At 46.5% G+C, this 26,436-nt stretch overlaps 1 protein-coding gene across 1 annotated transcript; it reads left to right on the top strand.

The window, feature by feature from the left end:
• Window positions 1-627: 627 nt before the first annotated feature.
• PXDC1 (PX domain containing 1) lies at window positions 628-26,181 on the top strand (the record flags this gene model as incomplete). Its single annotated transcript, XM_084260082.1, has 5 exons — window positions 628-883; window positions 14,441-14,532; window positions 14,812-14,929; window positions 18,631-18,742; window positions 24,589-26,181. The coding sequence occupies 5 exons, from the start codon at window positions 628-630 to the stop codon at window positions 24,704-24,706; spliced, it is 696 nt and encodes a 231-aa protein (XP_084116208.1). The 3' UTR covers window positions 24,707-26,181.
• Window positions 26,182-26,436: the final 255 nt, after the last annotated feature.

Raw genomic sequence — 26,436 nt, 5'->3', positions numbered from 1 at the left:
CTGCCCGGGATGGAAGTTTAAACAAACAAAATCCCCAAAAAGAGGAAAGAAAACCCCTTCTGGGGTCACTGGAAGGGGAAAAAAATGTCCTCGTCACGTCTGTGGCGTCTGCGAAATCGTCCCGAGAAGGAAGAGGAGGATCCCGCCACGGGGACCGCGGCTGTTTGTGCGGAGGGGCGGGCGCTGGCTGCGGGCCCCGGGGAGGGGGGGGAAGACGGGTGGGGGGGTGTAAAGCGGCAGCTCCCTGCCCCGCCGCGGACGGGAGGCGTTTTGCCTTTCTGGCGCTGGAGAAGAAGGGGCCGACCCACCCCGCTCCCGGCCCCGGGACGGGATTAGAGCCGCCCTGCTCTGTGCCGGGGGCTCGGCGGAGTTGGGGTGCCAGGGCCGGCCCTTCGCTGCGGGCCGCCGTCTATGAGGCGCCGGCGGGCCCTCCCTCCAGCGCCGGGAGGTGGCTCAGCCCCGGCGGGCAGGGCCGGGTCGGGGAGGGGGGGTGGCCGTGCAGCGGGTGGCAACCCCCTTCTCCCTTCCTCCTCCTCTTCCTCCTCCTCCTCTTAACTTGTCCGCGGCGGCGCGGGGCGGTGCGCTTCGCCCTCCGCCCGTGGAGGGGGATGCGCGGGCGGCGGCGGGATGGCCTCGGCCGTGTTTGAGGGCACCTCGCTGGTGAACATGTACGTGCGGGGCTGCTGGGTGAACGGGATCCGGCGGCTCATCATCAGCCGGCGGGGAGACGAGGAGGAGTTTTACGAGATCCGCACCGAGTGGTCGGACCGCAACATCCTCTACCTGCACCGCAGCTACTCGGACCTCGGCCGCCTCTTCAAGCGGCTCCTCGACTCCTTCCCCGAGGACCGTCCCGAGCTGTCCCGCTCCCCCTTGCTCCAAGGTTTGAGCAGCCGCCGCGGGCTCGGTCCTCTCTGCTTTGGTGGCGGGAGGGAGGGCTTTCAGCCGCTACCCATTCCCCGGGGGTAGCGGTGGCTGCAGCGGGGCCGTGCAACACCCCCCCCACCCCTCCCCACCCCCCCGGCGGAGAGCAGGGGGTGAGGAGCCGGAGCCGCTGCGGGACGGGGAGAGGAGGGGCAGGAAAGCTGAGGGAGTGTTTTGCCCCCGGAAACTCGTCCCGGGGTGTTGATTTCTGTTGTGGGTGTTTTTGTTAAAGGTACGGTGGGTGCGAAGGGCTGCCCGGTGCTGAGGCGGGGGGGGAAGGAAGGGAGGGAGGGAGCGGCGAGCCCCGGCGAGGCTCCGGTCTCCCGCTGGAGAGAGACCTCAGCCCCGCCGCTGCCTTCAGCTGCGCGGCAGCGGGGATGGGGGGCTCCGGGCTGAGCTGGGGGAGCAGCGGGATCCCTGTTCCCACTGCCCCTCCTCGCTGCCTCCGGTCTCCCCGAGGCTTCCCGAGGTGGGGTTGGGTTGTGAGGTGGTTGTTGTTGGCTGGAGAAGGGCTGTAGCTGAAAAATCTGCTCGTGTTGGTATGTTGTTTGCCACAAGGAAAGGGGAAAAAAAAGCCCCAAAGCCTAAGGCTGCGGCGCTTGCCAGTGGCCGGAGCTGCTCTGGGAGCTGGCATCATTCCTCGCATAACTTCTGCAGAACCGGGAATCGCACCAGCGGCCAGAGCCGCGTTTTCGCTTTCCGTTTCCGAAGTGCATTAACCCAGCTCGGGGGATGCTGCCCATGCTCAGGGCTCCCTGGGCAGGAGCAGCGTGTACCTGCTGTCCGTGTTAACGTGTTAAGCTGTCCAGGGGGTTCGTTTTAATTTGTTTAACGTTTGGGGTGGTTTTTAAAATGCAGTTAACGTGGTTCGCTCTAAAATATCTCCACTGTGTAGAGTGGTGTGGAGCATCCGCTAGTATGAAAACGGATGTGTGCGTAGCACATCCAGCCTCCCCAGATGTTTTAGGAGCCACATAAATGGTTTGGTTGGGCAGGAACGGGGAGAAGCTGGTATTTTGTGTATGGTCTCCTCTCACAGAGGATGGAGAAGTTCTCTGCCGGTGTCGTTTCGTCTCGCACCTTACAAGTGTGACACCCCATCCCTTGCAGTGTGTCTGCGTTTTGATATTCTCGGGGCTGTCTCTCCAGCCTTCCTACCAGTGACAATCCACCAGATTTATTTCTGGGCCCTACCTATGTGACAGCGGGGTCTGATCCCGGAGAGGGGAGGCAGACCCGGGGAGGTGTCTCCCGGGCTGACTCCCTAAGGATGTTTTCTGAGAGGCATTTAAAGTGAGGCATGTCTCCTTATTTTTTTGTTTTTTTTTCTTTTCTTTTCTTTTCCCCCCACCCCTTGCCCCGCCAGACCCTCCCCTCTGGTTGTGCTGGTGGTTATGCTTCGCTTAAAAACGCCTGTACCTCTTCCTCTGGTTATCTCCCTTCCGCCGCGGTGGTGGGAGCCGCAGCCCGCTCCCCGGCGGCTGTCCCCCGGCGCGGGGCTTTTCACCTTCCCGCTGTCGGGAGGAGCCAGCTGGGTTCCGCCGGTGCCGGGAGAAGCTCCGCCGCCACTCGCGGGCCCCGAGTGCCCTCTGCAGACGGCGGGGATGGGCGCAGGGCTGCCGGGCTGGCTGCAGCCCCGCATCACCCTGCTGCCCGCTCCGCGGTGCGGGATGGGAGATGCCTGCGGGCCCCGGGTGCCGGAAGGAGACCTGTCTTCTCCCCCTACTTAGGTGCAGGATGGGAATGGGGGAGTCCTCAGGCTATTCCTGCAGATCCCTGCCCACCCCACACATGCACCTCACAGCCCTGCTAGGTGCCCCCACAGTGTCCTTATGATAGTGTCTCACGGGATTAGGCTGCTGACCAGGGTTCTAAAGTGTTGTGGAAAATTTATTATCCATGGCAGGTGCCCGACCTAAAATACTCCAGGTATGACTTTCAGTACTGCTGAGTGGCAGTAAATTCTAAATAACATTGTCTTTAAGTGTACACGGCACCTGGGCCCCGGCTTTTGAGGATGTTAGGTAGGTCTGGAGCAAGCTGGCTTGTGGCCTGGAGGTCACAGCACTTGCCCGGGTCACTGTGCCTAAATATAACTTGACAGGGTGCCAGTCATCCTTTCCCTTGTTGGCTTTACCGGGCTCTGAACAGTAGCTTGGCAGTCGGGCTGGGGCGTGTGCTGGGTCTGACCTCCTGCTCCTCCCAGCAGGCTCCCTCTCATCACTTAAACACAGGACCCCCTGTGTGTCTTCAAGCCATTCTTATTCCTCAGCACTTAAGTGTTCCTCCCCTGCCTCAAGATCCATCACAGCTTTTACAGAACATGAAACTGGTTTTGCATCTCTCTGAGGCGTCGTTTGTGCAGTTGGAGACAAGTGGAATGGTTGTCCTTCCCACTGGCTTTACCAGACAGTCCAGGGTAACACACACCATTTGTGCATGAACAATGGGGAAAGAGTAAGTGTCCTCAGTCTGCAATACCCAATTCCTGACTAAGACCTGGATGGAGCCAGCAACCTTCACTTACCCTTATCTCAAGAACAGGCATACTGACTTCAGTAGAATCGGGAATGAGCAGAGCATCTGCCCAAGACTTGAAAATCAAAACCTAATATAAGCAGATCGTGGTCTGTTCAGCTTGGTGAGGAGGTGGGGGTTAACTGTACAGCAGAGATGGAATTAAAAAAATAGGGGTAGTTTCTAAGCAATCACAGCACGCTTCACAATTTCAGTGATACTCTATTTAAAATTATGCTGCCCCTGCTCTAAAGAAAATTACTTCATCACACCAGCATTTTAAAGGGACTGGCCACAGCCTTGTGTAACTTCTAAGCTGAAACATTAAAAATCTCATTTAACTAAGTGACACTGATGCAAAGCTTTGGATGCCAGAAGAGATTGCACGAGGCATGTCCGGCCTTTAGAAAACTCCTAGCGTAAGCATGGTTTCTTAATGTCCTGTGTAAAAACACACATCCTTCTGCCTACAGCAAAGCTCAATGTGTTTAACCCAACAGAAACACCTGACAAAAGCATGGTTCAGTGTGTGTTAGCATTCAGTCTTATGCATTTGTGTATATTTTTGTACACATACACATCTGTTTGTGTATGTATGTGAGTTTGTTTACGTGTATGTGTGTGTGTGTTTATCTGAGGCTGCTTGAAAGAAGGTGAATATTAGTTGTGCCTTTTATCTGGAGGAAATGATAAAAATGTTGCAAGTCAAATTTGCATTGCATTGAAGGACTCCAAAGTTCCTACAGATTTGCCTAAGGAGCATTAAAAGGACGGGCATTATCCTGCAGCTCAGTCAAGCTGCAGTGCATCGCACTGAAGGGATATGGGTGAGGAGTGAAAGCTTGAGCTATTTGATGTTACTAACTTTTTAAAAGAAGATTATTTTTTTTTAATGTCAGCAATATTAGAAGGAGTTGGTTATTACCATTATTGCTGGTTTCAGCAAACAGCCCATACTGAGCAGGAATATGCTCCTGTTCTTGCTCAGCAACAGCCAACGAACGGGTCTCTTTTTTCCACCCTCCAACCCCTTGGACCGACTTCCACATGCCCCCCCTCTCCATATTTTCTCAGATAAGTAGAGCTCTTTGATGACAGAAGAGGATGGGAGGTACAGTTTTCTGCATTGGCTGTTCATCTCTCCCTTTCTTTGATATGAGAAGAGGGGAGGTCCCCAGGGGGAGTATGGTGTTCACACAATCTGCTCTTCTCTTTGATAACTAATAGCAACACCTGATGAAGTGCACTCTCTGCATCTGGGGCATACCATGATGCTAAGGGTCAAGGATGTTCGACAACACAAGGCATCTTCCTAGTAGGCTGGTAAACAAGGTTAGGTATGTGCATACCCACAGGGTGACTAAGTATGATTCATTGTGATGTTACCAGTAACCTGCTAGTATTTTACTTGTGTCTGAAACAGGCACATCCCTCGCTCTAGGCACATCCACAAAAGAGGATCACAGAAAAACACAGGCTAGTTCACTCACAGCAGAGCAAGAATGCAGCCTAATGTTACTAATCTGTATGTTTCTGTATGCAAAATAATCAACTTTTGTATTTAAAATAGCCTTCATGAGAGAGGCAGCACTACAGACTTAGAAGCCAACTTAAAATTGATGCTTTAGAAATAGTTGCAACAGACCAAATAGTTTCTGGATAGGAAGTATGAACCTGGGAAAGTGCTTCTTTTTTCTTCCCCCTCCCCTTTTTCTCTAAATGTTACTCCTAAGGGGTTCTTGCCTGAGATGCATCCTAGAACTTGATCCAGCTTCAGTGCAGCCAGCAGTTGGACACTTGCCTCCTGAGTTCAGTGTAGGCAGGATCAGGCCCTTAAGTGCTGGGCCAGGAAGCCAGGAGAGCATGTTAGCAGTTTCTCAAAGCTGGGATTTGTTATGCCCTTGGAATGGCAGGGTGGTTTCTGGCAGTCCTTCTCTGCTGGTATTTTTGTTGCCTTTGTGGTGAGAACAGAGGCTCAGAGGCACTTCCAATGTCGCTGTTTGTATCACAGCTATGTTTAGGGCTTGGTCCTGCTCTGATACTCTGAGCTGTCAAGTCAGAATCTCCCTTCAATCTTATGGGTTTGTTGATTTTATTATTTTATTTTATTTTTATTAGCTGGGCTCTCTCTTCCCACAGTGCTCATTTTCCTCCCCCTTCCTTCTTTCCATCCCTCCTCTGACTCATTTTGCTCTGTCATGGCTTTTTTCCCCCCTTGCTCTTCTTTCTGTTATTTTCTATCTGCTTCTCCAAGTGGCTTTCCCTGAGACACTTTCTGTTCCTTTTCTTTGCCCCCGAGTCTCCTCCACCAGTATGTTGCCATCCATGGTTATCCGTGGCTCTCCAGAATGTTTCTGTTCCCTTCTGCCTTACTGGTACTCAACCCCTGTCCATCCATAGAAGTTACTCAGTAAAGGCAGAGATTTCCTAGAGAAACTTCACATCAGTAGCGTCCCTCATAGCTTAGAGGTAGTCACCTCACCTGCAGCAGACCCTGAGCAGCCCATCCCAAATGACTGATGCTGAGCTGTAGCTCTGAGGCGTGGTTGCTTCATGTGGGAAGCAGGTGATGGGCTGTTTTCTGTGTCCAAGTGGCTGTGGACCAGGAAGCACATGGGAAGCTCCTCCAGGAAGGACTTGCACAAAGCAGAAGGCAGTTCCTCGAGATCCAGCCCAGGAGCATTATGTTTGCCTGCAAAAGGGCGCACTCCTAACTCTGGGTGTGCTATACACTGTGCTATAGCGCTTTGTTGTTGTTTACAAGACCATCTGGGAGCGTGATTTATGAGGAGAGGGAGCTCTACAGAAGCAGCTCAGTGGTTTCCACAGACAGCAGCTGTTTCGGTGCTGTGACAATGCAGATAAATACACTGCATCTATTGTGCTCTTTTCATTGTTGACATTGTCAACAGTTCATTAGTGGAGCTTGCTCAGAGCTTCTGTCTGGCAGACAAAGGATGCAGCTCTTGGTTATCAGGCTCTAGCAGTGCTGTAAAACCAGAATTAAGTTTGGGGCTTCTGGGTTTATTTGTTATGAGCTGAATTTCATGGTTCATCGGTAATGATAGAGATAAATGAAGCTGGCTGTGTTATAAAGCTAGGCACAAGTTGCCTGTTTGTGGTGGACTGAGGCAATGTGAGAGGCTTTTGATGGAAAGGAATGGAAATGAGGTGGTTTTCTTCATGCCAGTTCTCACCTGATAAGAAACCAGTGCTAAAAATGGTTGTAGGAGCTCACATTTTTCATCAGGCTTGTATCTTGAGCTGCTTTTTGTTTCTTCTGGCTCATCAGGCATCAAGACAGGGAGTTCTGTGGGGGAAGCCGGCCTGCTGAGTTCTGTCACCAGAAGGTGTTGTCCCCCCTCTGGAGAACCTGGGAGACCCCATAAACTAGTATATGTATGGGAATCCCATCAGCTGGAGGGTCTGGGGTTTTCAGCTTTTCATTTGCCTCTGTGCACAGGTATTTGTGTGTGTGCCAGTGTCCTTGGGTGGGCATGGTCACATCCCTCTCTCTGGGAGATTTCAGTGGGGCAGTTGTTTGGATAGGGCTTTGCTCCATCTGAAATGGTGTGGGTTAGAGCTAGATGTGGGTAGAGTTTTGAAAGGCCTCTGTCCTTCTGCATCTAACAGATTTTCCTCAGTGTCTTCAATGAGCACACTGCCACTTAATGGGACTGTTAAAAGCTTGGAGTGACTTGCATAAAAAACCCAAACAACTGCCCCTGTTTTGTTGCTCAACATCAAGTTTAAGATTCTTTTCAACTCCATCATGTCATTTTAGCTGCTCCCCGAGTAACACCACCAAGATGGATCACATCAGTGACAGTGTGTAAATAGTACAACATTTGTAAAGACTTTAGAGGCTGTAGAGGCTCTTGTCATACGAGATGGATGAATTTCCCCATGAGGGGAAGGGGCGAGCATGTCTGCCCCAAGAGAGGGGTGTCATAGAATTAGGCAAGAAGCATCAAAAAGGAGTTGCTAGCGCTGCCAGACTTAAGTCAGACCAGTGCAGCAGTTAGCTCTGGGATCCTGTCCCTAGTGATAAGAACCAGATGCTCCTGAAGTCAGCATAAATAACTAGCAAAGAACAGAAAAGTGACAGTCCTGAGCTCTAGTAATTGGAGATTTGATATCCCTGATTGCCTGTAATTATCTGCCTTTCTCTGGATCTTATCAAGTCTTTGGACTTCAGGGATTCCTGTGATGTTATTTCTGCAGAGTTATTGAAGAATAGTTGTGGGAAACAAGCTTTCCCATCTGCTGTTTTTTTGATTTTGGTTGTTTGGGGTTTTAATTTCTTGCCTTTACATACCACTGGGTATTTCTTTGTCCTTCCAACAACCTTTTATCCTCTTCTCCCCTGTCAGAGGAGAGGCAGCTGTTACTGAGAGTTGTTTTGGCCTTCTCAGAGTCCAGTCTGAGAGTTAGTGCTGTAGTTCCCAGGCAGCGATGTCCAGGGAAAGTGTGTGAGGAGGAGGGATGCTACCAGGGCAGCTGCTGGGAGGAGAGAGGTGACGTGGTCATGAAGCAGGGAAAGATGCCAGCTGAAGTGGCATTGAGAGGAGCTGGTTCAGCAGAAGGAGGAGATGGGAAGCAGTGCAAAGGAGCAAAATAGCAGAAATCATTGGGCTGAGTCGCCACCTTTCAGCCCTGATCCATATCCCATCTGAGTAGCTTCAGTTCCTGCGCCATACCGTGGCATATCTGTCTGTGGGGATACTCAGAAGACGACAGGACATGGTCCCTGGCAGCCTGATCTGACTTTCTACTTGGCCCTTCTCTGGATGAATCAGATTGAACTCTTCCACTGGACATTAGTCTGTGATTTTTGTATATCTCCCCTTGTGGCTGGGACCTTCCTGCTGTTCCTCTGTGAATACCCTGAGTTGTGTGTATGTGCACAAGTTAGAACATACCTGAGGGAAAGCAGAAGTAAGGGTACAGAATAAAAAAGATTGAGCACCACAGTGCTAATGAATACTGTGACTGAGGAAAAAGAGCGTATTTCCTGTTGAAGCCATTCAGTCTGGTCAGGGGAGAGAGCAGAGCAGCAGTCTTCTGTGCAAGTTGGTTTGTGCCTTCCCTAAAGATTTGCAGTCCTTAACTGCTGGTCGTGGGCAAAGAGAGAAAGATGAGCTGAATCTATAGGCCTTAAATCTTTCTTGCAATGTGGGTTAGCAGAGCACAGTAAGATTTCTGCCTGGATTTATTTGTTACTCTTTTTTTTCACTTTGATATCTCCTCTGCAGTCTTTTCGTAGGGGATGGAGAGAGGATTAGGTAAGGAGGGCTCAATGTAGTATTTTAATTTCATGCACATACTAAAATATACAGCATTTAGGAGTATCACCATTCCATCTTGCACACATCATCTTAAAGTACGCCTTGGTTTCTGCTCTTGCTCAGCCTTCTGTACAAACTGAACTGATTTTGAGAAAGTGGGAGATCTCTTGGATGATCCTTGCTCCTCTCCCGACCGCAAGCCTGAAGTAGAGTCCTTTGGATTGGAGAAAGAGGGTTTGCCCACAGTCTGAGATCATATACACATAGTGACTTGTACATAGCAACACGTCTCCAGAAAAACAGGGTTCTCTGTGTCAGCATTGAGAGATGGCGTATGAGACAAACTTACTCTTCTTTGGAAGGGACTAGAGGATCGGTGAGACGGTGTGCTCACCGTCGACTGCCAGGACTGCTCTGTGATTGCACTGAGCTGTGGAGCACAGGCTGCAGTTCCTGCCCTGCTTCCTTTGGCAGAAGCACGCAGCACGATGCCTGCGGTTGCCAGAACATCCTTAGTTGCAGATTTGACGGCTCACGTGGCAGTAACAGGACAGGCGTACCAAGGCTTGTGTGTTGACATCAGGACTTGGCTCCCAGTTCGCCCTCCGCTGCTGAGCTCACTTCCTGCTCCCTTGCAGCTCTGGGCCCCTCTCCCACGCCGTGAGCCGGCATGCCAGGTTCACAGCTGCTGGCCTGCCCTCAGCCTCCTGCAGCTGCTCCGGCACCAGGGTCCCAGAGCAGGAGGATGCTGCAGGCCTCCGGTGCTGGTTTGTGCCCTGTTTTTTCCAGAGACATTTTGCAATGTGTAGCATTGCTGTATGTGCCTGGAGTCAAACTGTGGGCAAATCGTTTTCTCACAGCCTTAAGGACTCTGCCTGGGGCTCTAGGTCTGGAAAGGGGCAGGGAAGATGTGAGAGGGTTTGCTTCATCCTTTCTTCAAATGAGGTTGTTGGATACGGGGGCAGGGGGGTAGGGGGTAGGTGGGGAATGGGGGTGGCTTTTGTGCACAGCAGAACCCTGCTAAAAGCAAATATCCTAGGTCCAGGTCATTGCCACCCGAGGTTAGGCAGTGTGCCTGTATATTGTCCCCCTCGTCACCCAGCATGTGGCCTCCCTTGTGCATAGGGTGAAGAAATCCTAGAGGGTTGCGGTATTGCAACAGGTTTTGTGGTGAAAGAACCAGTAGGGCTTCAGTTTACCTCCAGCCCTATAAACGTAGGTGTTTATAGCATTTAAATAACCTGAAATTATAGTTAATTGTCCAAGCACAGTACGAGTAACAAGACAGAGAGCAAAGTTTTCCTGGGAGGAGTTTATGTGTGTTTTCCATTAGCAGTCAGACGGCGGCCGGGGCACAGGAAAAGGCATGAGAACAGCCTTTTACCATGACCTCACAGAGATTTCCCAGCTCTGAGCTCAGCTCTGTTGCATGGCTGAACAAGTGGAAGAAAGTACAACTGGTTCCTGGTTAGTGCTTGCTTTATCGGTGTCTTATTTTATAGCAAACTGTTTGAAAAGGGGTTCTAGGGACCTAAAAGCCCCCGATGGAAAAATAGGCACGTGTTTGTGGTCTGTGGGCAGGGACACAGCAGCCTTAGATGTTGTAGCTCTGCATGGATACTGCATACGTAGCCAGTGAGTCCTGTGCACTCCAGATGCCTCCAGCTTGTGGTGCGTTTGTGTCAGGGTTCATGAATGGTGGAGGCCCTGGCTCTGAGCACAGAGTCAGCTGGTGTGTGCCTGTGTGTCTGTCTGTCCAGGTGTTTCCAGCATCTGGAGATCCTACACCGGCCTCTGGCTTTTTTTTTTTTTTTCTTTCTGTCTTTCTTGCTGCCTCGTCAAAACTTCCAAACAGGATGATGGGCAAAAAGATGATGGGCAGGGGAGAAACATCCGCAAAGCAAAGAAGGGACAGAAAGCTTCTGTGGCTCCTTTTTTACACAAGCCTTGATTCCTGCTCAGACTCAGTCGGGCTTCTTGCATGGGTGAGAAAGGAGTTTGAATCAGGCATCCTAACCTGCAGTCTCTTACTACTCCTGCTGGGGCTGAGGTTTCCGGAGGTGAATGAAGCCTTTGACAACAGAGGTTCGAGGTATTCCCCACTGCTCCTCTAATTGTGCTGGCAAAGCAGAGGCAGCTCTGTGCTGCCGTGCAGGAGAGGAAGCGACTTGCCGGGGAGGGTGAACGCACCTCAGACCAGTGCTGCCACTGGAGACTTCACCTTGTGAAACCACAGCATTCCTCATTGCACATAAGTGCTGTGGATGATGACAGCAGCCAGTTAGCAGGTGCTGAGAGAGAGAGAGAGCAAAAGGAGGGACTGGGGTCTCTACTCCTCCTGGCTGCTTGGGCAGGTAGCACCTTGCTCCGGTTAACATGGCTCTTGGGGTGCGAGCAGTCCCCTCACAGCCTGTGACTGATGGAAAACCACGAGGGCATCTGTTAACTCCTAAAACCAGAGACATTTAGAATTAAGATAAATGCAGGCCTCGCAGACTTTATAGCTATTGCAGAAGAAATGACAGGGTTCAGTGTATACGTAGCCAGCCTGAGTGGTTTCTGTGTATCTGGACTGTAGAGGAAGGCTTTAGCCCAGCCAAATTGAATTCCCTATGTGGGGAATTCATGTAAGGTCAGCAGCTTTACACCCCTACGCTGTGCCTCTGTAACCATAAGCACGTATATAGGAAGCTAGCCAGGCAGATGTATCACTCTCCTTCCTACGCTGTCTGCCTTTTGCTTTTGATATTACTAAAAACTTCAGTAAGGAACAGTTCTTAGCGTGTCAGATGTTACAAGTTGTTTGTGCCAGTTTCCAAGTCAGAGTGTGGGTTTGCATGGCTGGTGCCTTTCCAAGAGCTGGAAGGGGGAATAGACCAGGGCTGGAAATTCCTGGTGAATGTAAGAAGCTGTAAAACCTCCCACTGGGTGATCTGTGACAGCACGACAGGCTGATGGCCTTGTCTGACTTCTTCAAATGAAGCATAAAAAGGCAGTGTGGAGCTGCAGATGCTTTCCCTGGTTACTAATGAGAGAAAATCCCAACTGCTTGGCAGGTTTTCCTCACAGGACGAATGCTCAGGGCTGTAGGTGAGGTGGTTTTTTCTTCTCGGTTTTTTTTTTTACCCCACTCCTGGTCTGAGTATCATTTGTTTGAGAGTATCCTTCTTCCTGGTAAAAAACAAGCTTCAAAAGTGAATGCTCTTTTGGGAAAGAGTCAGAGGTGGAGGGTGGATCTGAGAGAGCACACGCAGGTGAATACTGAATCCCAGGCGGGACAGCGATGAGATGTTTTCCTGGGAGGCGGGAGCTGCAGTCAGGCAGTCTCTGCTCTGACTGTGTCAGTGGTTAGTGGAATGGGGCAAGACCAGCAGGAGCAGTGGAGGCATCCCATGGTAGCTGCTGGCACTGGGGTGGCTAGCTGTGTTTTCTCTGATGTGGGCTATGGCAGGGCGACAGCGTGTTTCTAACATCATAGGTGGGTGTCTGAGCAGGGGCATTGGCGGCTTCTCTGTCTGGGAAGATGAAAACCCTTCTTTTTTTGAAAGGTTCAAACTTCATTCAGATGTGGGATGGGAACATATTTGCGGAGGGGAGAAGCAGATCCACCCAGGCCTGTTCACACCCAGTAGTTAGGAAGATGAAGGGTGCTGGTCTGCAGCTCAGGTCTGTAATGTCAAGCACAGCCCAGCTAATACATGGTCTGTGGACCCATGCAGATGAGTTAATTCGTGTTTACAGCCTTCCAGAGAATTTCCATGCAAAGTTACCTGACCGTAGAGCACATGGGTCAGAACAGAATGTGAGGCTGCCTGCATTGTATGCCTGCTCTGCCCTGCTGTCAGAAGAGGGGGCGAGGTGGTAGGAAAGCAGAACAAAACCAGGCAAAATAAGGGGCAGTTGAGCAATAGAAAGGCTTATGGAACCAGGCTACTACAGCCATCCAGTAAACCTGGTAGCTCCAGAGGCAATCTCTGGTTATTTTTAGAGCTGTAACTCAAGGAGATCTGACAACTTCGAAGTCATACTTTTGTCTGGAAAGTTTGTGTGGGATCATATCTGGTAGGTAACAAACAGCAAGGGCTGATGCAGACTGAAACATTTTATAGATGTTGTCCCCACACTGTGCATGTTTGACAGCTCTTTCCATATGTTTGCATTTTGAATAGGGAGGTTGAGATGCACTTAGAGTCCAGCACTTACAATTTTAGTATGTTCAGATGGTTTCTCACAGGCTGCTTTGCAGATTTTTAGTTTTGATTTTTATTTAGATGGTTTTGATTTATTGGGTCTTTTTCTCTTCCAGCATTTAATATTTTTTATTTTTGTTTACTAGCAAAGCTTGTTAAATTGAATAGCCTTTTAGGTATTCAATTAATTAGGTATTCTATTCCTTGGGAAAGGTGCCCAAATTTAGAGATGAATCAATGACTGGATTAGAAAAAGTAGGTTACAAAGATCAAAAATAAAAGGGCTGCTAGAGGGATGCAAGATTTTGGGGTTTACTTCTCCTCATATTCCCTGTTTGTACATATATATAGCCTGTGCTATATGTCCCCGAGTCTGCTACTGGAGAGAGAAGTTACAGATGTCCTGTGGTTATATGTATGAAATGTAGGTGGAGATCTCCATATTGATCAATTAAAAATTAGAAGCATTGCAATGCATCATTCTGGATAGAAGACTTCCCTTTTAACCCTTTGTCCTCATTCTGGCCAGGCCAGAGTCAACCTCCCCAAGCAGAGCGAGCTGAGTTAACCCAGGTGAGCTGAATTAGCCCAGGCTGTTTCCACACCACCTGACATCACTTCCCCATAAAAGCAGCTGGTTGGGAAGGGGTAGAGGCTGGCTGCCTCTAAGACAGTGTGAGTGTGGTTGGGGCATTGGGTAGATTGGCCCTTGTGATGAGCAGCACTCGCTAACCCTTGGGTTGGTAAGGTGCTCTGTGTTAGTACTGTGTGTGAGTGTAATTGGTTGTTATTCTATGTTCACGGTGCTTTTGTCAGTAACCTGTCCTTGTCCCAACCCAGGGAGGCTCTGTCTATTTCTCCTCTGCCAGTGAGTGAGTGGCGGGTGGTGCTCAGCCGCTGTCTGGGGCTGAACCACCACACCCTTTCTGCGGGATGATGGTAATTCAATGGTTTTAAAAACAATAACCCAAAAAGTGGTTTCACACTTGAAGAACATGCCACTGTGAAATCTTCCTTGGGCCCCTCACTGTGGGTTACGCTAAGAAATACAAACCAGCCTCAAAGACTCGTGTTTAGTCTTTTCCTCTTATCTGTGTGCTGTGGGGTTTTTTATTGTTGCTGTTTTCTTAGGTTTTCTTTTGTTTTTTATTGATGGGGGAAAAAAAAGATGAATCATGGGTTTTGGAAGCTGAAAATGGGCTGTTCCGTTATCACTGCTGATGAGTGCTGTGTAGTGCTCCCTCTCTGTGGGTGAGGGAGTAGGTGGTTCTACTTCTGCTTGTCTTGCAACTCCTAAATATGATCATAAACAGCTGAATTTGTGTCAGACTTCTAACTATGCTTGTAGCTGCACCCACCTCAGTTTGGGGTATGTGCTTTGTCATCAGTGTGGGTTAAAAGATGTTTCTGGGAGACATGATATTTGAGGATCCTTAAGCTGTTGATTCTGGTTGCTGAAGTGTGGGTGCACATGGAACTGTGCTTTTGTCTGTGCTCACGATCTGTTTACTTTGTTTCTAGGGCTCATCACAATAAAAGAAGCCCATGATATAGAAGCCAGACTTAATGAAGTGGAAAAGCTCCTGAAGACTATTATAAACATGCCCTGGAAGGTAAGCTGAGTGACACGTTTAGCCTGGCTTGGCTCCTCCTTGATGGTGACACACACTCTAGTGCAGATTAGAAAGCGATGGGCTTTGCCAAGCTCTCGAAGAAGCAGCTATTTATTGAGTAACTTGGAGTAGCATTGTGCCAGAGCAGTGTAACGACATTGCCACGTTATTGATTGTAATGAGCCTTTCTGTTGCAATATGAAGGGATGTAAATTAAGAAGCAAGACAAGACCAACCAGTGATTAAAAATGTATGTCTCTTTCATTTTCTCTTTTTAAGTATTCAAGATCTGAAGTTGTCCTCACATTCTTTGAGAGATCTCCTTTGGATCAAGTTCTAAAAAATGACAATGTCCATAAGATTCAGCCAAGCTTTCAGAGTCCAGTTAAAATATCAGGTAAGAGTTGTTAGCTTCTGACACGTGACACAACATTTGCAAAACAAAAATGACATAATTTGCTGTTCTCTTGTTTGTTCTCCACCAGGAATTAAAAAAAAACCAAATAAATTTCTCCATAGTCTGCTTTATAACATAGAAAATAGAATTAGCAGTGACATAATATGCAACATGCATTCTGACAGTAAAGTGGCAGGTTGAAATCAGAGGCTCATCAATGCAAAGAAATGGATGTGAGGAGGATGCAGTCTTTGCTGTCATCGCATATGACAGTGCTGTTACCATTAAAGAAGGAGGTTTTGAGGCTATTGGTACAGTTCTGTGAAAATCTAAGCTCAGTGCCAAGCGCTGAGCAAAACCAGCAGTGAGAATATTGGATATTATTAGGAAAGGAGGGGAGAACAGAAGAAGGGAGCACAGCCCTGTGTTGAATATGGTATGCACAAGTCTGGTCTCTCCATCTCAGGATATAATAGAATTTAAAGGCTTACAAATAAAAGACAAGGATTCAAATCATTGAACAGCTTCTGTATGGAAGAGGTTAAATAAAGAAGGGCACTTCAACTCTGAGAAGAGATGACAGAGTGGGGATATGATGGAAGTGTACAGAGCTGTGAATAGGAGGAGGCCAATTATCCCGCACTTCTCATGAAATAAGAACTGTATGTTATCCAATAACGTTGACAGACAAAAGGCTTTAAACAAACAAAAGAAAGGTTATAGCATTGTTTTGTTCCCACATGGAGCAAAGTTAAGGAGCAGAATTTATTGTTGTGGGGTATGGTGGAACTGAAAGTATAAATGATTTCACAAAGGAGTTAGACAAGTAAATGGAGGAAAAGTACATAGAGACCTGTCACATGTGGAGACATAGGAAGCTTCTAAACCATAGATTGTTAGTGGTTAAAATGAGAGCAGTGCTACTCTGTCCTTGCCTATTCTTTCAGCCTGTCCCCTCTGCATTTGCTCCTGACTGCTGTGAAAAGGTTTGTGGACTTTCATTGTGTCTAGTTTTGTATTTCTATACCAAAATGTTTTGTGTGGCAACTACTGTTTTTTGTATGGCCATGAGAATTTATTTCAGAGAGTTAAATAGAAGTGAAATACTACATAACCCTCCAAGGTGCATAAAGTGTTTAGTGTGACACTGGTGTCCGTTTTCTGAGGTGCTGACAGGGTACCTGTCCACGGCCAGGCAGCCTGTCAGCATGCTGAAGGTGTAAGCAGTGTGACATAAGGATTGATCTGAAGCACAGGGTAGATTTTTCATAATTGATCCTGAGCTCTGGCTTTAAGCAAACTACTCTTCTGTTCAATAAATATTCATTTAATTAAACAGTAAATGGTTTGAGCCAACCTATAGCTCTTTAGAAGTGTGCTGTGTGATGCAGAGCCTCTGTGAAAAGTGCAGTCTTGCTGGCCCCTCTGGGGCTGTGCTCAAGCTGTAGCACAGCGACTGTGAAGGGCACCACGGATGGACTGCAAAGGGCAGATCTGGCTTCCTGGGAACACAGATGGGACCCAATGGGAGTGTCTCACACCTCGCCTGTGGCTAGGGAGATTTGGATGGTGTCTTGAATCGATGTGGAAACCTCACGTAAAATTCCTACAAAGTGGGTCCTAGCACCTGCCTGGTACAAAATGAAGGATCCCCAAACTCTATGTGGTAACAAACATTTCGAAGGGTGGCTGCTGGTGGTACCTTGTTCTTTTGAAACAGGCAACTCTCAAGAATAAATGTCTTTGGAATCACACAGGCTAGAAACTGCAGCGCTGCTCTGGCTCTGGGGTGTTTTTTTCTGTTTGGGAGGGTTTTGTATCATTTCTGTGAGAGTGTGTACCCCCTCAGGGCACACATGTTCTGCATGGGCAAGACTGGATGACATGGGCAAGACAGGGTGACTGCAATGAAGGGGTGGTCAAGATGAACACAAATGCAGAGTGAGGGTGCCCGGCTGATGGACAGAAGCTGCCAGCAAAGGGAACCCTCCTGCCAGCCTCTGTGTTAGAGGAGCTGTGGAAACCACCGTAGCAGAATAATAGTGTGTTCCTTGTTTTAATTCAAATTAATTTTGGTAGAAATGAATTATACCTATTCCTTAGAGGAAGATTTCCCTACCTACACATCTCTCCAAAAGCATCTAGTGGTAATTAGTTTTAGCATTTAAGTGATTGTTGCAAAGAACTGAAGAGCATAGGTGGCAAGCTGCTGCTAACTGATGATATTTGCCTGGCCTGAATGCTGTCAGTAGATGGCGGTAAGCGTTAAGGTCTAAAGCAGTTAATGCAGCAATGGAACGCTGGAACTCTTAGGTCGCGTCAAGGACACTAGGAAAACACTGTGGCATTCATGTTAGTCATAATGCAACTTTCTACGTGCCCTGCAGAATTAAAAAGGCCGTGGAAATGTTTTGTATTCCTTGGGGGGAAAAAAACCCAAACCAAACTGTACCCCACATGGTCCTGTTCAGAGTGGCAGGTGATGGAGAGGAGAGAAAGGGCTGCCCTCTTGGATTAAAGCTGAATTTGGATTTGTGGTGTAAATCTAATTCTTCAGTACAATGTTGGCTCTAGATGAGTCATGACCGAAGCACGTCTCCACTGGGATTTGGTGTTTTTTACTACCCCAAAAATATTTTGCTAATGTAAGTCCCAGTAAAATACAGGCTTAAAGTCGAAGATCTCTTTCACAAGAGAAAGATGGAAGTGAGGTTTGGCTTTTATTAAGGTAGAAGCATGTAAATGCATGCTTTAAAAAAAGTTTCCTCCCTTCTTTCTCCTGTCTCATCTCCTGCTCATTACTTTAACTGTATGTACAGTTCAAGTTTGCTTGTTTGAGGATTCCTTTTGTGCCTACCCTATTTTCTACTTTATTTTTCTGCCAATTTCCTTTTGTTTGTGCCGATAATGCAAGGGTGTAACACAGGGTCCTTGTACCTGGAGGCAAACCAGGAGTCATCCCACTGGTACTGGTCTATAGAGAGGTGTATGTTCATTTTGTGGTGGCCCTAGCTTCATCTAAGATGGTGAGACTGGAAAAAATCCTTGTGACTAGCCCAGTTTGTCCTTCCACGTAGCACAGACATGGATTAACTTCTCATTCACATCAAATACTCTTCTTTAACTATAAGCGCTCACCATGGTAGTAAGTCAGTGGGATTAAGTGTAAATTTTGACTATTCCATATTGGAGGCTTCTTACACAGTGAGGAACAAATAAGCAGAGTTGAAGGCAATGTGGTCTGCTTTACAAAATTTAAAGATGGTGGTTGAATTAGATTGGAAGGTCACTTTCTCTTTCCTTTTTCCTGTCTCTTTGATTTTTGCTTAACTAGCTTTAGCCTGAGACTGTCTAGGAACAATGCAATTATGTTTTGGTAGTGGTAGGTTGCAATATACAGGTGGGCTGCCATTCTCCTCAGGGTGATGGGGATTTTCCACTGAGAATAACAGGGCTGAAACTGGGCCTTGCTTCAAATGTTCTGTGTCATCAATTGATTGTGTGAATAAAATTGCTTAAGGACTGACAGTTTGCAGGAGTAAGAAGCTGTGAAACTGATTCTTCATTCCTGCTTTCACATATGGATTTTCAATGTCATGCATACTCTCTGTTCGTGACCATGATAATTACTTATGATATGCAGTTGTTTTCCAGCCCTTTTAAAATTAATTTCCATCTTGTTTAATTTCTTCTCCTGACAGAAATCATGCGATCAAATGGATTTTGTTTAGCCAACACGGAAACAATAGTCATTGACCACAGTATACCCAATGGAAAAGAGAAGCACCTGGATGTAGATTCAGCAGAACACTTGTAAGTGGGGGTTTGTGTGTGAGTAATGGTGTCAGCTGTAGCTTTCCCACCCCCCCCCCATCCCCAACAAGATGCTATTCTCTGTCAAGGAGCAAGACTGATATAGCTGTCATTCTGACTGGTTCAAGATTACTGGGCCTGACTGCTGAGGCTTCACAGCTCCAGATACAACATCTGTCGGGGTGAATGATTGACCCCAAGGAACTCAGTCCTCTGCATGTGAAAAAAGCTGTGGTTGTCTTAGTTTTTTCCTTTCTCTTGTGACTCTGAGAGCTGATTTGAGCCCAAATGTGGAAACTCAAACATCCTTACAAAAGGAATATCCTACTACAAAGGGTATGCTTTAATTTGGAAGCCCCTGAGTATAGTCAAAGGAAGTTAGGAAGCTGAGCATCTACTCCAGTGCAGTGGCATGCCAGGACTTGGTGAAGCATGTGTGTCTCATTAGGAGATAGAGAAATCTTGTTTGTAAATTCTGCCTCCTAATGCATGTAGGTGTTCTGGGGTCAAAGATCCGTAACCAGGAGGGATTTCACACAGGTCTTTAGTCAGTACAGATGGGTATTGATGGAAACCTGCCCCTGCAGATTCTGTTGTGGCAGGTGATTGATATTTTAATGAGCTTCAGGTAGTGAAGCATTTAAATATTTTTAATGAGAAACATTGACCTACTTTTTCATTAGCACAGTTCAAAATGATGGAAAAAGAGCAGTGAAAGCCTTGTGGAACCTTTATCTTTGAGTGCAGCACTCCCTCGTTCCAGGTGTGAAATATGGCTGTCACCAACCTATGGAAAGGTTTAGAGCTTGGCAAGATTTTGTCGATGGCTGGAGTGTCTCTGACTCCAGTGTAATTTCTTGAAGTCTTTCTATTAATTTAGCACTTAGTGTTTTGAACCTTGACCTTGCTAACATTTAAACTTATAAGCTTCTATTAATGAGACTGAGTCTCCTTCTCTGGAGATATTCAAGTCTCGTCTGGATGCCTATCTGTGTAATATGAGATAGGGAGCCTGCTTTGGCAGGGGGGTTGGACCCGATGATCTCTTGAGGTCCCTTCCAACCCCTAAGATTCTGTGATTCTGTGATTCTGTGATTCTGTGAAGTGACACCCTGGCAGTAATTCTGTAAGGCAAATATCTGGAAATTGAAATTGTCATATTTCATAGTGGATTGCTTCACAGTACTGCGAGTGACAAATAACAGGAGCAAATTACCAAAGAAACCCTTTTTCTGCCTTAATTATTTTTTTTTAAACCTTGATTTATTTTTTAACTATTTTTTGGAATCTAGCATAGATTTTTAAAACAGGGGCAGCCCAAGCAAAACTTACTGGTGTGGGATAGAAATTGTCATCATCTAATTGCCATCCCATCAAAGTCGGAGAATATCCAGGCCAGAAAATATGAATATGATAAAAACTATGTGGTAGGCATGGCTTCCCAGAAACTGTGGTGGAAGAAATAAATGACGATACCAGCCTGGCTTTCTGCATTTGTACTCTAACTTTCCCAAAGGAAATTAAATCAAGAGTCAAGAAGTTAATAACTTTCAAATGTGTGCTGTACTTGGTGCCCTAAATTTGCCCATCCTGTAGCTGTATTTTATATCTGAGAGGTAATGGGTCTTATGAAGCACAGCTGTTTTGTAAATATTGAACTCCGCTTAAAAGCAGAAATTTTCTATACTGTTGTTTTAAAGGTAGATTAGCAATCCAGAAAGGAAACTGAAAAATCTTTCAAAACCCTCTGCAGTTCCTTTTTAGTCTCTATAAAATTAGATTTATGAGATTGGTGGTTTCTATTCTTAAATCAGAGTTAATTTCTTGTGGGCTTGTATAACCTCAAATGGGAACTTTTCCCTTCCTGCAACATTAAACTGTTTGGGCTGCCAATGTACTTGAATCAGGTGTTTTGCAAAGAAAACCTGCATTCTTTTGTAAAGAAGGACTTGGAGCTTCAGCAGGTAGCAATCATCTCCCAAGATCCTTCTGCACTGGTTTGCTGTTGTGGCTTCCAGTCCTACCTACCCATCAGCTGAAAAGTCTCATACTTGTTTTAAATGAAGCCATAGCATTTTTGCAAGTTGGAGTTGCTTGCTTTGTTGTTCTGAAGTAGTTGCTTTCTGCTTCCTTCACTTTCTCTCTAATTTTAGTTGGCAATATGCCATACTGTTGCAAAATGTGGTGGACCAAGTATGCTCAGTATCTATGTGCCATAAATAATCATTTTATGTGTGCTTCTTCAAGTACTCTGAAGTCCTTTAAAAAGGACAGGTGGTAAATCAGTGCATCCTAACTTCTCCTTTGGTTTTGTTACAGAGGTGCCTTCCCCTGCCAGGACTGTTTGCACTTTTGCAGCAGAGGCTGTGGTGTTGGACATGCTTTCTTGGCAAATCCACTCCAGTACTAGACATGCATTTTCAGGCCAAAGCTGCCGTCTTTGGTCCATGGGAGAGACTTCCATGGGTGGTGATGCAAAAGCAGCAGAGAGATGATGAATTCAGACATAAAATATTTGCAGGAAAATAAAATCCTTCTCTTGATAGGAAAAGAAAATGCTTTCCCTGTGCTTTTCAGTCTTAGGTGGAAGGAGATCTGTTTAGGTACTGCATGTACGGAAGGTGATGAGAAGAGCTGGGTTATTGTCTCACACAATGAGACATTTGGGATTGCTCCTGTGAGTTTGAGCTTCTGCTTACCTTGTTTCCCTTTCCTTCCTGGCAAATGTGAACAATAACTCTAATGTGTTACCAGGAGTTAAAATGATAAGAAATGGTTATCTTGCAGAGGAAGGACATTGTATGCCAAGGTACTTTGGAGGGGAAAAAATTAGCAAGGCCAGGGCAACAGTTTGGGTATTATGGTGTCTGCATGTCTGTAGTAGTTTGCAGAGTTAGAATAAACTTTTTGTGGGGAAAAAGACCGGTTAGTAACACCCCAGACTGCTGAGTGGCCTATACAGCTTTTAGCTGTAGTAAACAGCCATGGTTTATCTCTTTCAGTTCTGTATGAGCTCTTTGCAGACTTCTGTGTCCACACTTCCTTTCTGGTGGCAAGGAAAGCTTTCTGCATAGCCACAGCACGTGAATGCCACTGCTTTGTACCTCACATGCTGTCTGTGGTACCCTACCAGTGGGGCTGAAGCACTGCAACATCTGTGGGGCCTTCCAGTTTTAATCATCTAGTTTTATACAACTGATGGGAGAAGGGGAGCAGAGTCTGAATAGCCTTCCTGACTTCTTTTCTGCTTTCTCTCTTCTCTCTGCCCCACTAGTATTTCATAATCTGTTGTTTCCGGATCACTGGTGGTTTGTAAGACAGCACAATGTGATTTGTGAAGTGTTTGCAAAATACCAAGTCAACTCCCTTCTGCACATGTGGGAACACGTGCAGCCAAGCAAGCAGCCTGGAGGGAGTAGAGGAATGAGGGTAATAAAGACTCAAAGTTCAGTCTCATTTCATTTTGGTTGTAAGTAAAGAGCACAGCAACAGCACTCCAGAAGAAAGCTCATGAGTTTCCACTCAAAAAGCATTGCAATCCTCATAGATGAGAGGTGAGAAGGACCAGGCAGGAGTGTAGAAGGGAGAGCTATGTCTGTATTTTGCAGGATGTATAGATTATGCTATCCATTAACCCATGATGCTTCCAAAGAAAGTTTTGGCTACATACAGGAGTGGGAGATGTATCTGTTGGGTCCTCTCAAATGCCTAATGCTTAGGTGTCTCTAGGATGAGATTAGAGGGAAGTCTGCAGTTGCTTGACTTAACTGGAGGAGTTCAACTAATTCGTATGTAGATCAGATGCAGTTTTAAACCAAATTATTTTAAAACTACATCTGCTTATCTGCTCTTTGAAGAGCGGATGAATGCCACTTTAAAAAGGTGTTGGAGGTGCATCCTGCAGTTAGAGGTGTTAGGAGTTATTTTTCCATCTTGTGTAATTTCTCAGTTTCCATTTTATTTTTCCTTGCTCTTATCAGAATGAATGCAAGTTCTTTCAAAACATTAAAGACGGAGCATGAGAAAAAGAAATTTGATAGTTCTTCAGGTCCCTTGAGCTTTAATCCCTGGCCTGCAGTGTCAGCCTGGGAAGAAGTAAAATGTTTTCTTACAGTGGAAATTCAAGCCTCCTTAGAATGGGAATGTGTGTAACTGAGGAAAATGTAGGGTTTAACAAGCTGATGCCTTCTGGTTGAGAGAAGACATGAGGCAGTGGGTAGTCCTTGCAAAAGTTCAGGTTATAACACAGGAGTTAGGAAGTGGGAAGGAAAAACTGAAACAAGTGAAACTAAATTTGGGAATCTCTTTATATTCAGATGTTTTCTGCTTGTCAAAACCGAAATCTCATGCCCTGGGGAGGACAGCAAGGCTCTGGGGGAAGGACACTAGTCATTGTTTCCTATTTTAGACACTGGAGTTCATATAAAAGCCAAACTGAGAGAAGATACCTGGAAAATGAAAGCATGAGAGCACAAGTTCAGGCAAAAGCAGTTGCCATTTCGCTTTTGTGTGGGAACTGAGGCATTTTATGTTGCTGCCAAATGCAGGGAGAACACAATGGAAGGATGTGGGCCACAGCTGTCTGATTCAACTTTTCAAGAGCTCACTTACTGCTTCCTTACTCACTAGTAGCTTTGAAAGTCCGGGGTAACATGTTTTGTTTACATACACCATGGTTCTCATTGGCTGATGGTTTATTCATATATACATGGGTGTGGGGAGCGGGGGGGGGGGGTGGTGGTGGGTTGACCTCTGAGAACTTTCTGTGAATATTTTCCCATACCATGGTGAAAGTTCTTCTGGAGTTGTAAAAATCTCATTGTAGAGGTACCCAGAATTGCCTGACGGGAAAAACAATGTCCTAGGAAATTGTTCATTTGTTAGCAGGAGGGGTGCCCTTGGGCCTGAAAATAGGTAATTAATGGTTTTGATCCATTTAAGCTCATCTTAAATGCAATGTGGTATCCAGGTGTCAAGTAATACAAAGTTCAGGTAATTATAATGACAATATCTGTGAAGAGCCAGTATCATACTACCAAAGAGTCCTAAGAGTCCTTTTTACTGAAGACTGCTGTCTAAAGAGAGGAGAACCTGCCCACGCTGCATATCTGTGTCTTAGTGCAGCTTTGAAAGGGAGTAGCCATCCTGTTTTGCTGAAAGCACAATCTTCAGACTAGTCATTTCCATAGGTTATAAAAAAACCAAGCTTTTCAGTTTTTTTAAGGCCATGGAGAGCAATGCTTTCCGTCTGCTTCTCAACGGTCTGTAGGAAGTGTTGAATCCTAATTTATGTTGCTAGTGTCTCCAGTAGGATATGCTAGCACAATGATATGGAGGTGGTCAGGGAAACAATAGCTTCATGATTCATAGGTGATCTTCATGGACCTGCCTTGACAACTTCTAGCACGAATCTGCATCTCAGGCTGCCGAGGCAGGGAGTGAGATACTGAAGCTTTGCAAAGAGTTGGGCTCTAGAACTTTGTCTTGCAAACTGAGCTTCATAAAGCTGAAGCTGCAGACTAGCATTAGAAGTATTTCTACTACAGCACTGCTCTGGTGTGAAGCAAACCCATGCATTATATTTAATCAGAAATTTAACTTGCAGTGCCAAGAGAAGCATTCTTGCCTGCAGCGTTTTTTCCAGGTAGTCCCCTCACAAATGCCTTTTCTCAGAATTCTCAGAATTTCCACGGATTGGTCTTCCGATATCCTAGCCTTCTCCCTCAGTACTTTTCTACCAACTCCTTTGATTTTTTTCTAAATGGTCTTTAATGATTTAATGCCTCATGGTGTTTTGCTTTTTGTTTGGCTTGGGACTTTTAAAAAAATTATTTTTTTCTCCTTAGGTTTGAAAGTGTTAGCGACTTCACCTCAGAGCTAGAAGACAGTGATGATCCAACAGCTTACGTCACCAATTTGACATACTACCACCTGGTCCCATTTGAGACTGATATTCTGGACTGAGGCTGCTCAGTGAGACAGTCAGCCAGCATCCAGCCGACCTCTTCGTCCACAGGTTCTGCTATCTCTGATGTCACATCTTCATGAACAAGGCTGTGTGGGCAAGACCAACAGCTGAGAAGTTGCAGCAAGTACACCACTAAGCTGGTATGGAGACACCTTGTAAGGAGCTAACTGCTTCGCTGCTGAGGACAAACTCGTTTTCTGTGGAAGCAAGACAGAGGCTTCTGGGGCTCAAGGAAATCTCTGCTGTGTCGGTGGGAACTGCTGCTCTGACGCAGCCATCGGAAACTCGTGCTGTAGGATGCTGTCACCCATGCTCCTTGGCTTGCAGTGCAAGTTGAGGCTTCCTCTTTTAGGATGGCATCAGAAACTTGCCCAGATGGCATGACCACACTTTTTAATGCTATGGAAGCAAGAAGGTGAGCAAACCAGCTGAATTTTATCAGTTCCCTCTGCAGTTGCTCAATGGAGGTCTCGTGGGTCCGTTTTTGCTCAGCTACCAGATGACTGGTGCCTTACACAGGATGTCAGAAATACCATTGAGTGCCTCCAGGAAACAGAACACGTGAGCTGACTGCTATGCCGCTTTTAATCATGGGGTTTTGTACAATCACTGAAGAGGTGGCTACTCTTTCCTGGAACAGTAAAGCAGGCAGCAGCTGGCATTGCAGTAGGTTGCGCATGATATTTGGGTACCCGTGTGGTTTCAGAGCTTGGGAAGGCTGAGCTGCTTAAGAAGGGTCAAGGCTATGACAGGCACTTGGATATGACTTTTTCTGTCACGTGGACCAGCAAATGTGAATGGTGCTTACAGCTGTTTACATCAGAGAGAATTCCCTATGCATATTTCTCTCCAGAGGATGGGGAGGAAGACAATGTTATTTATGCTGATTTTGGACTGAAAAAAGAATGAGAAGCTACAGTTTGTCTACAGTGGTAGGAAAAGCACTCTCTGCTGCCCACCTGGCCTAAGGAGTCTGTCCAGCGTTTCAAGAGCCGCCTGTGGGGCCTGGTGCAGGCCTCGTTGTCATGTAGTGCCATGGATTTCAGTGGAGGTAGGACAGCAGGAATGAGAGTGGAATGGTCCCTGCAGCCTCTTGACTACTGAGTAGTGCAACATAAAAATCTCCTTGGGGTGTCTCTTGCAAAGCGCTCCAGAATCCCGGCTCTCACTGTGAGTGCTCCACACTCGCCACCGTGACCTTTCCTTGAGCCTTCCGCGATCTGTTTGCAAACATGAATTTGAAGGGATTGAAATTGGAAGGAGTGCATTTTGGACTTGCTTCTTGGGAAAGGGACTTGGCTGGTCCTGAAGAAGTTGATATAACTCCCTTCTGCGAACTTTTCACTTCTATCTACAGAATAACAGTCAAACAGAATTTGCTAATGTAAATAATAAATTATTGAGAAGCCTAATTCTTTTACACAGTATGTTTTTAAAATATATTTTAAAGAAATAAAATATAACTCATGTTCAGTACGCTTTCTGCAGCTTAAAACAGTGGCTTCCTTTTTTTTTTCTTAACTTTGAGGATGCTCAACATGTTGAGTTTTGGTAATTCTTTGTGCTTCACCTGGTGGTGTCTGTACTGTAGGTATAGAGTATAGTCACATGAAGCCTTTCCACCTACTTGTTGATCTTGTGTCTAGGTGTATGTTTAATGCCTGTGAGGTTAGTAGAGGAATTAGGCATTTTCAAGACTACAATTGAATCTGGCAGTTCCTCTTTT

The sequence above is a fragment of the Gallinula chloropus genome (assembly GCF_964237585.1).
Source record: "Gallinula chloropus genome assembly, chromosome: 2".
Taxonomy (NCBI): Eukaryota; Metazoa; Chordata; class Aves; order Gruiformes; family Rallidae; genus Gallinula; species Gallinula chloropus.
Note: the sequence above shows the minus strand (reverse complement) of the source record. Positions and strands in the feature narration are given on the sequence as shown.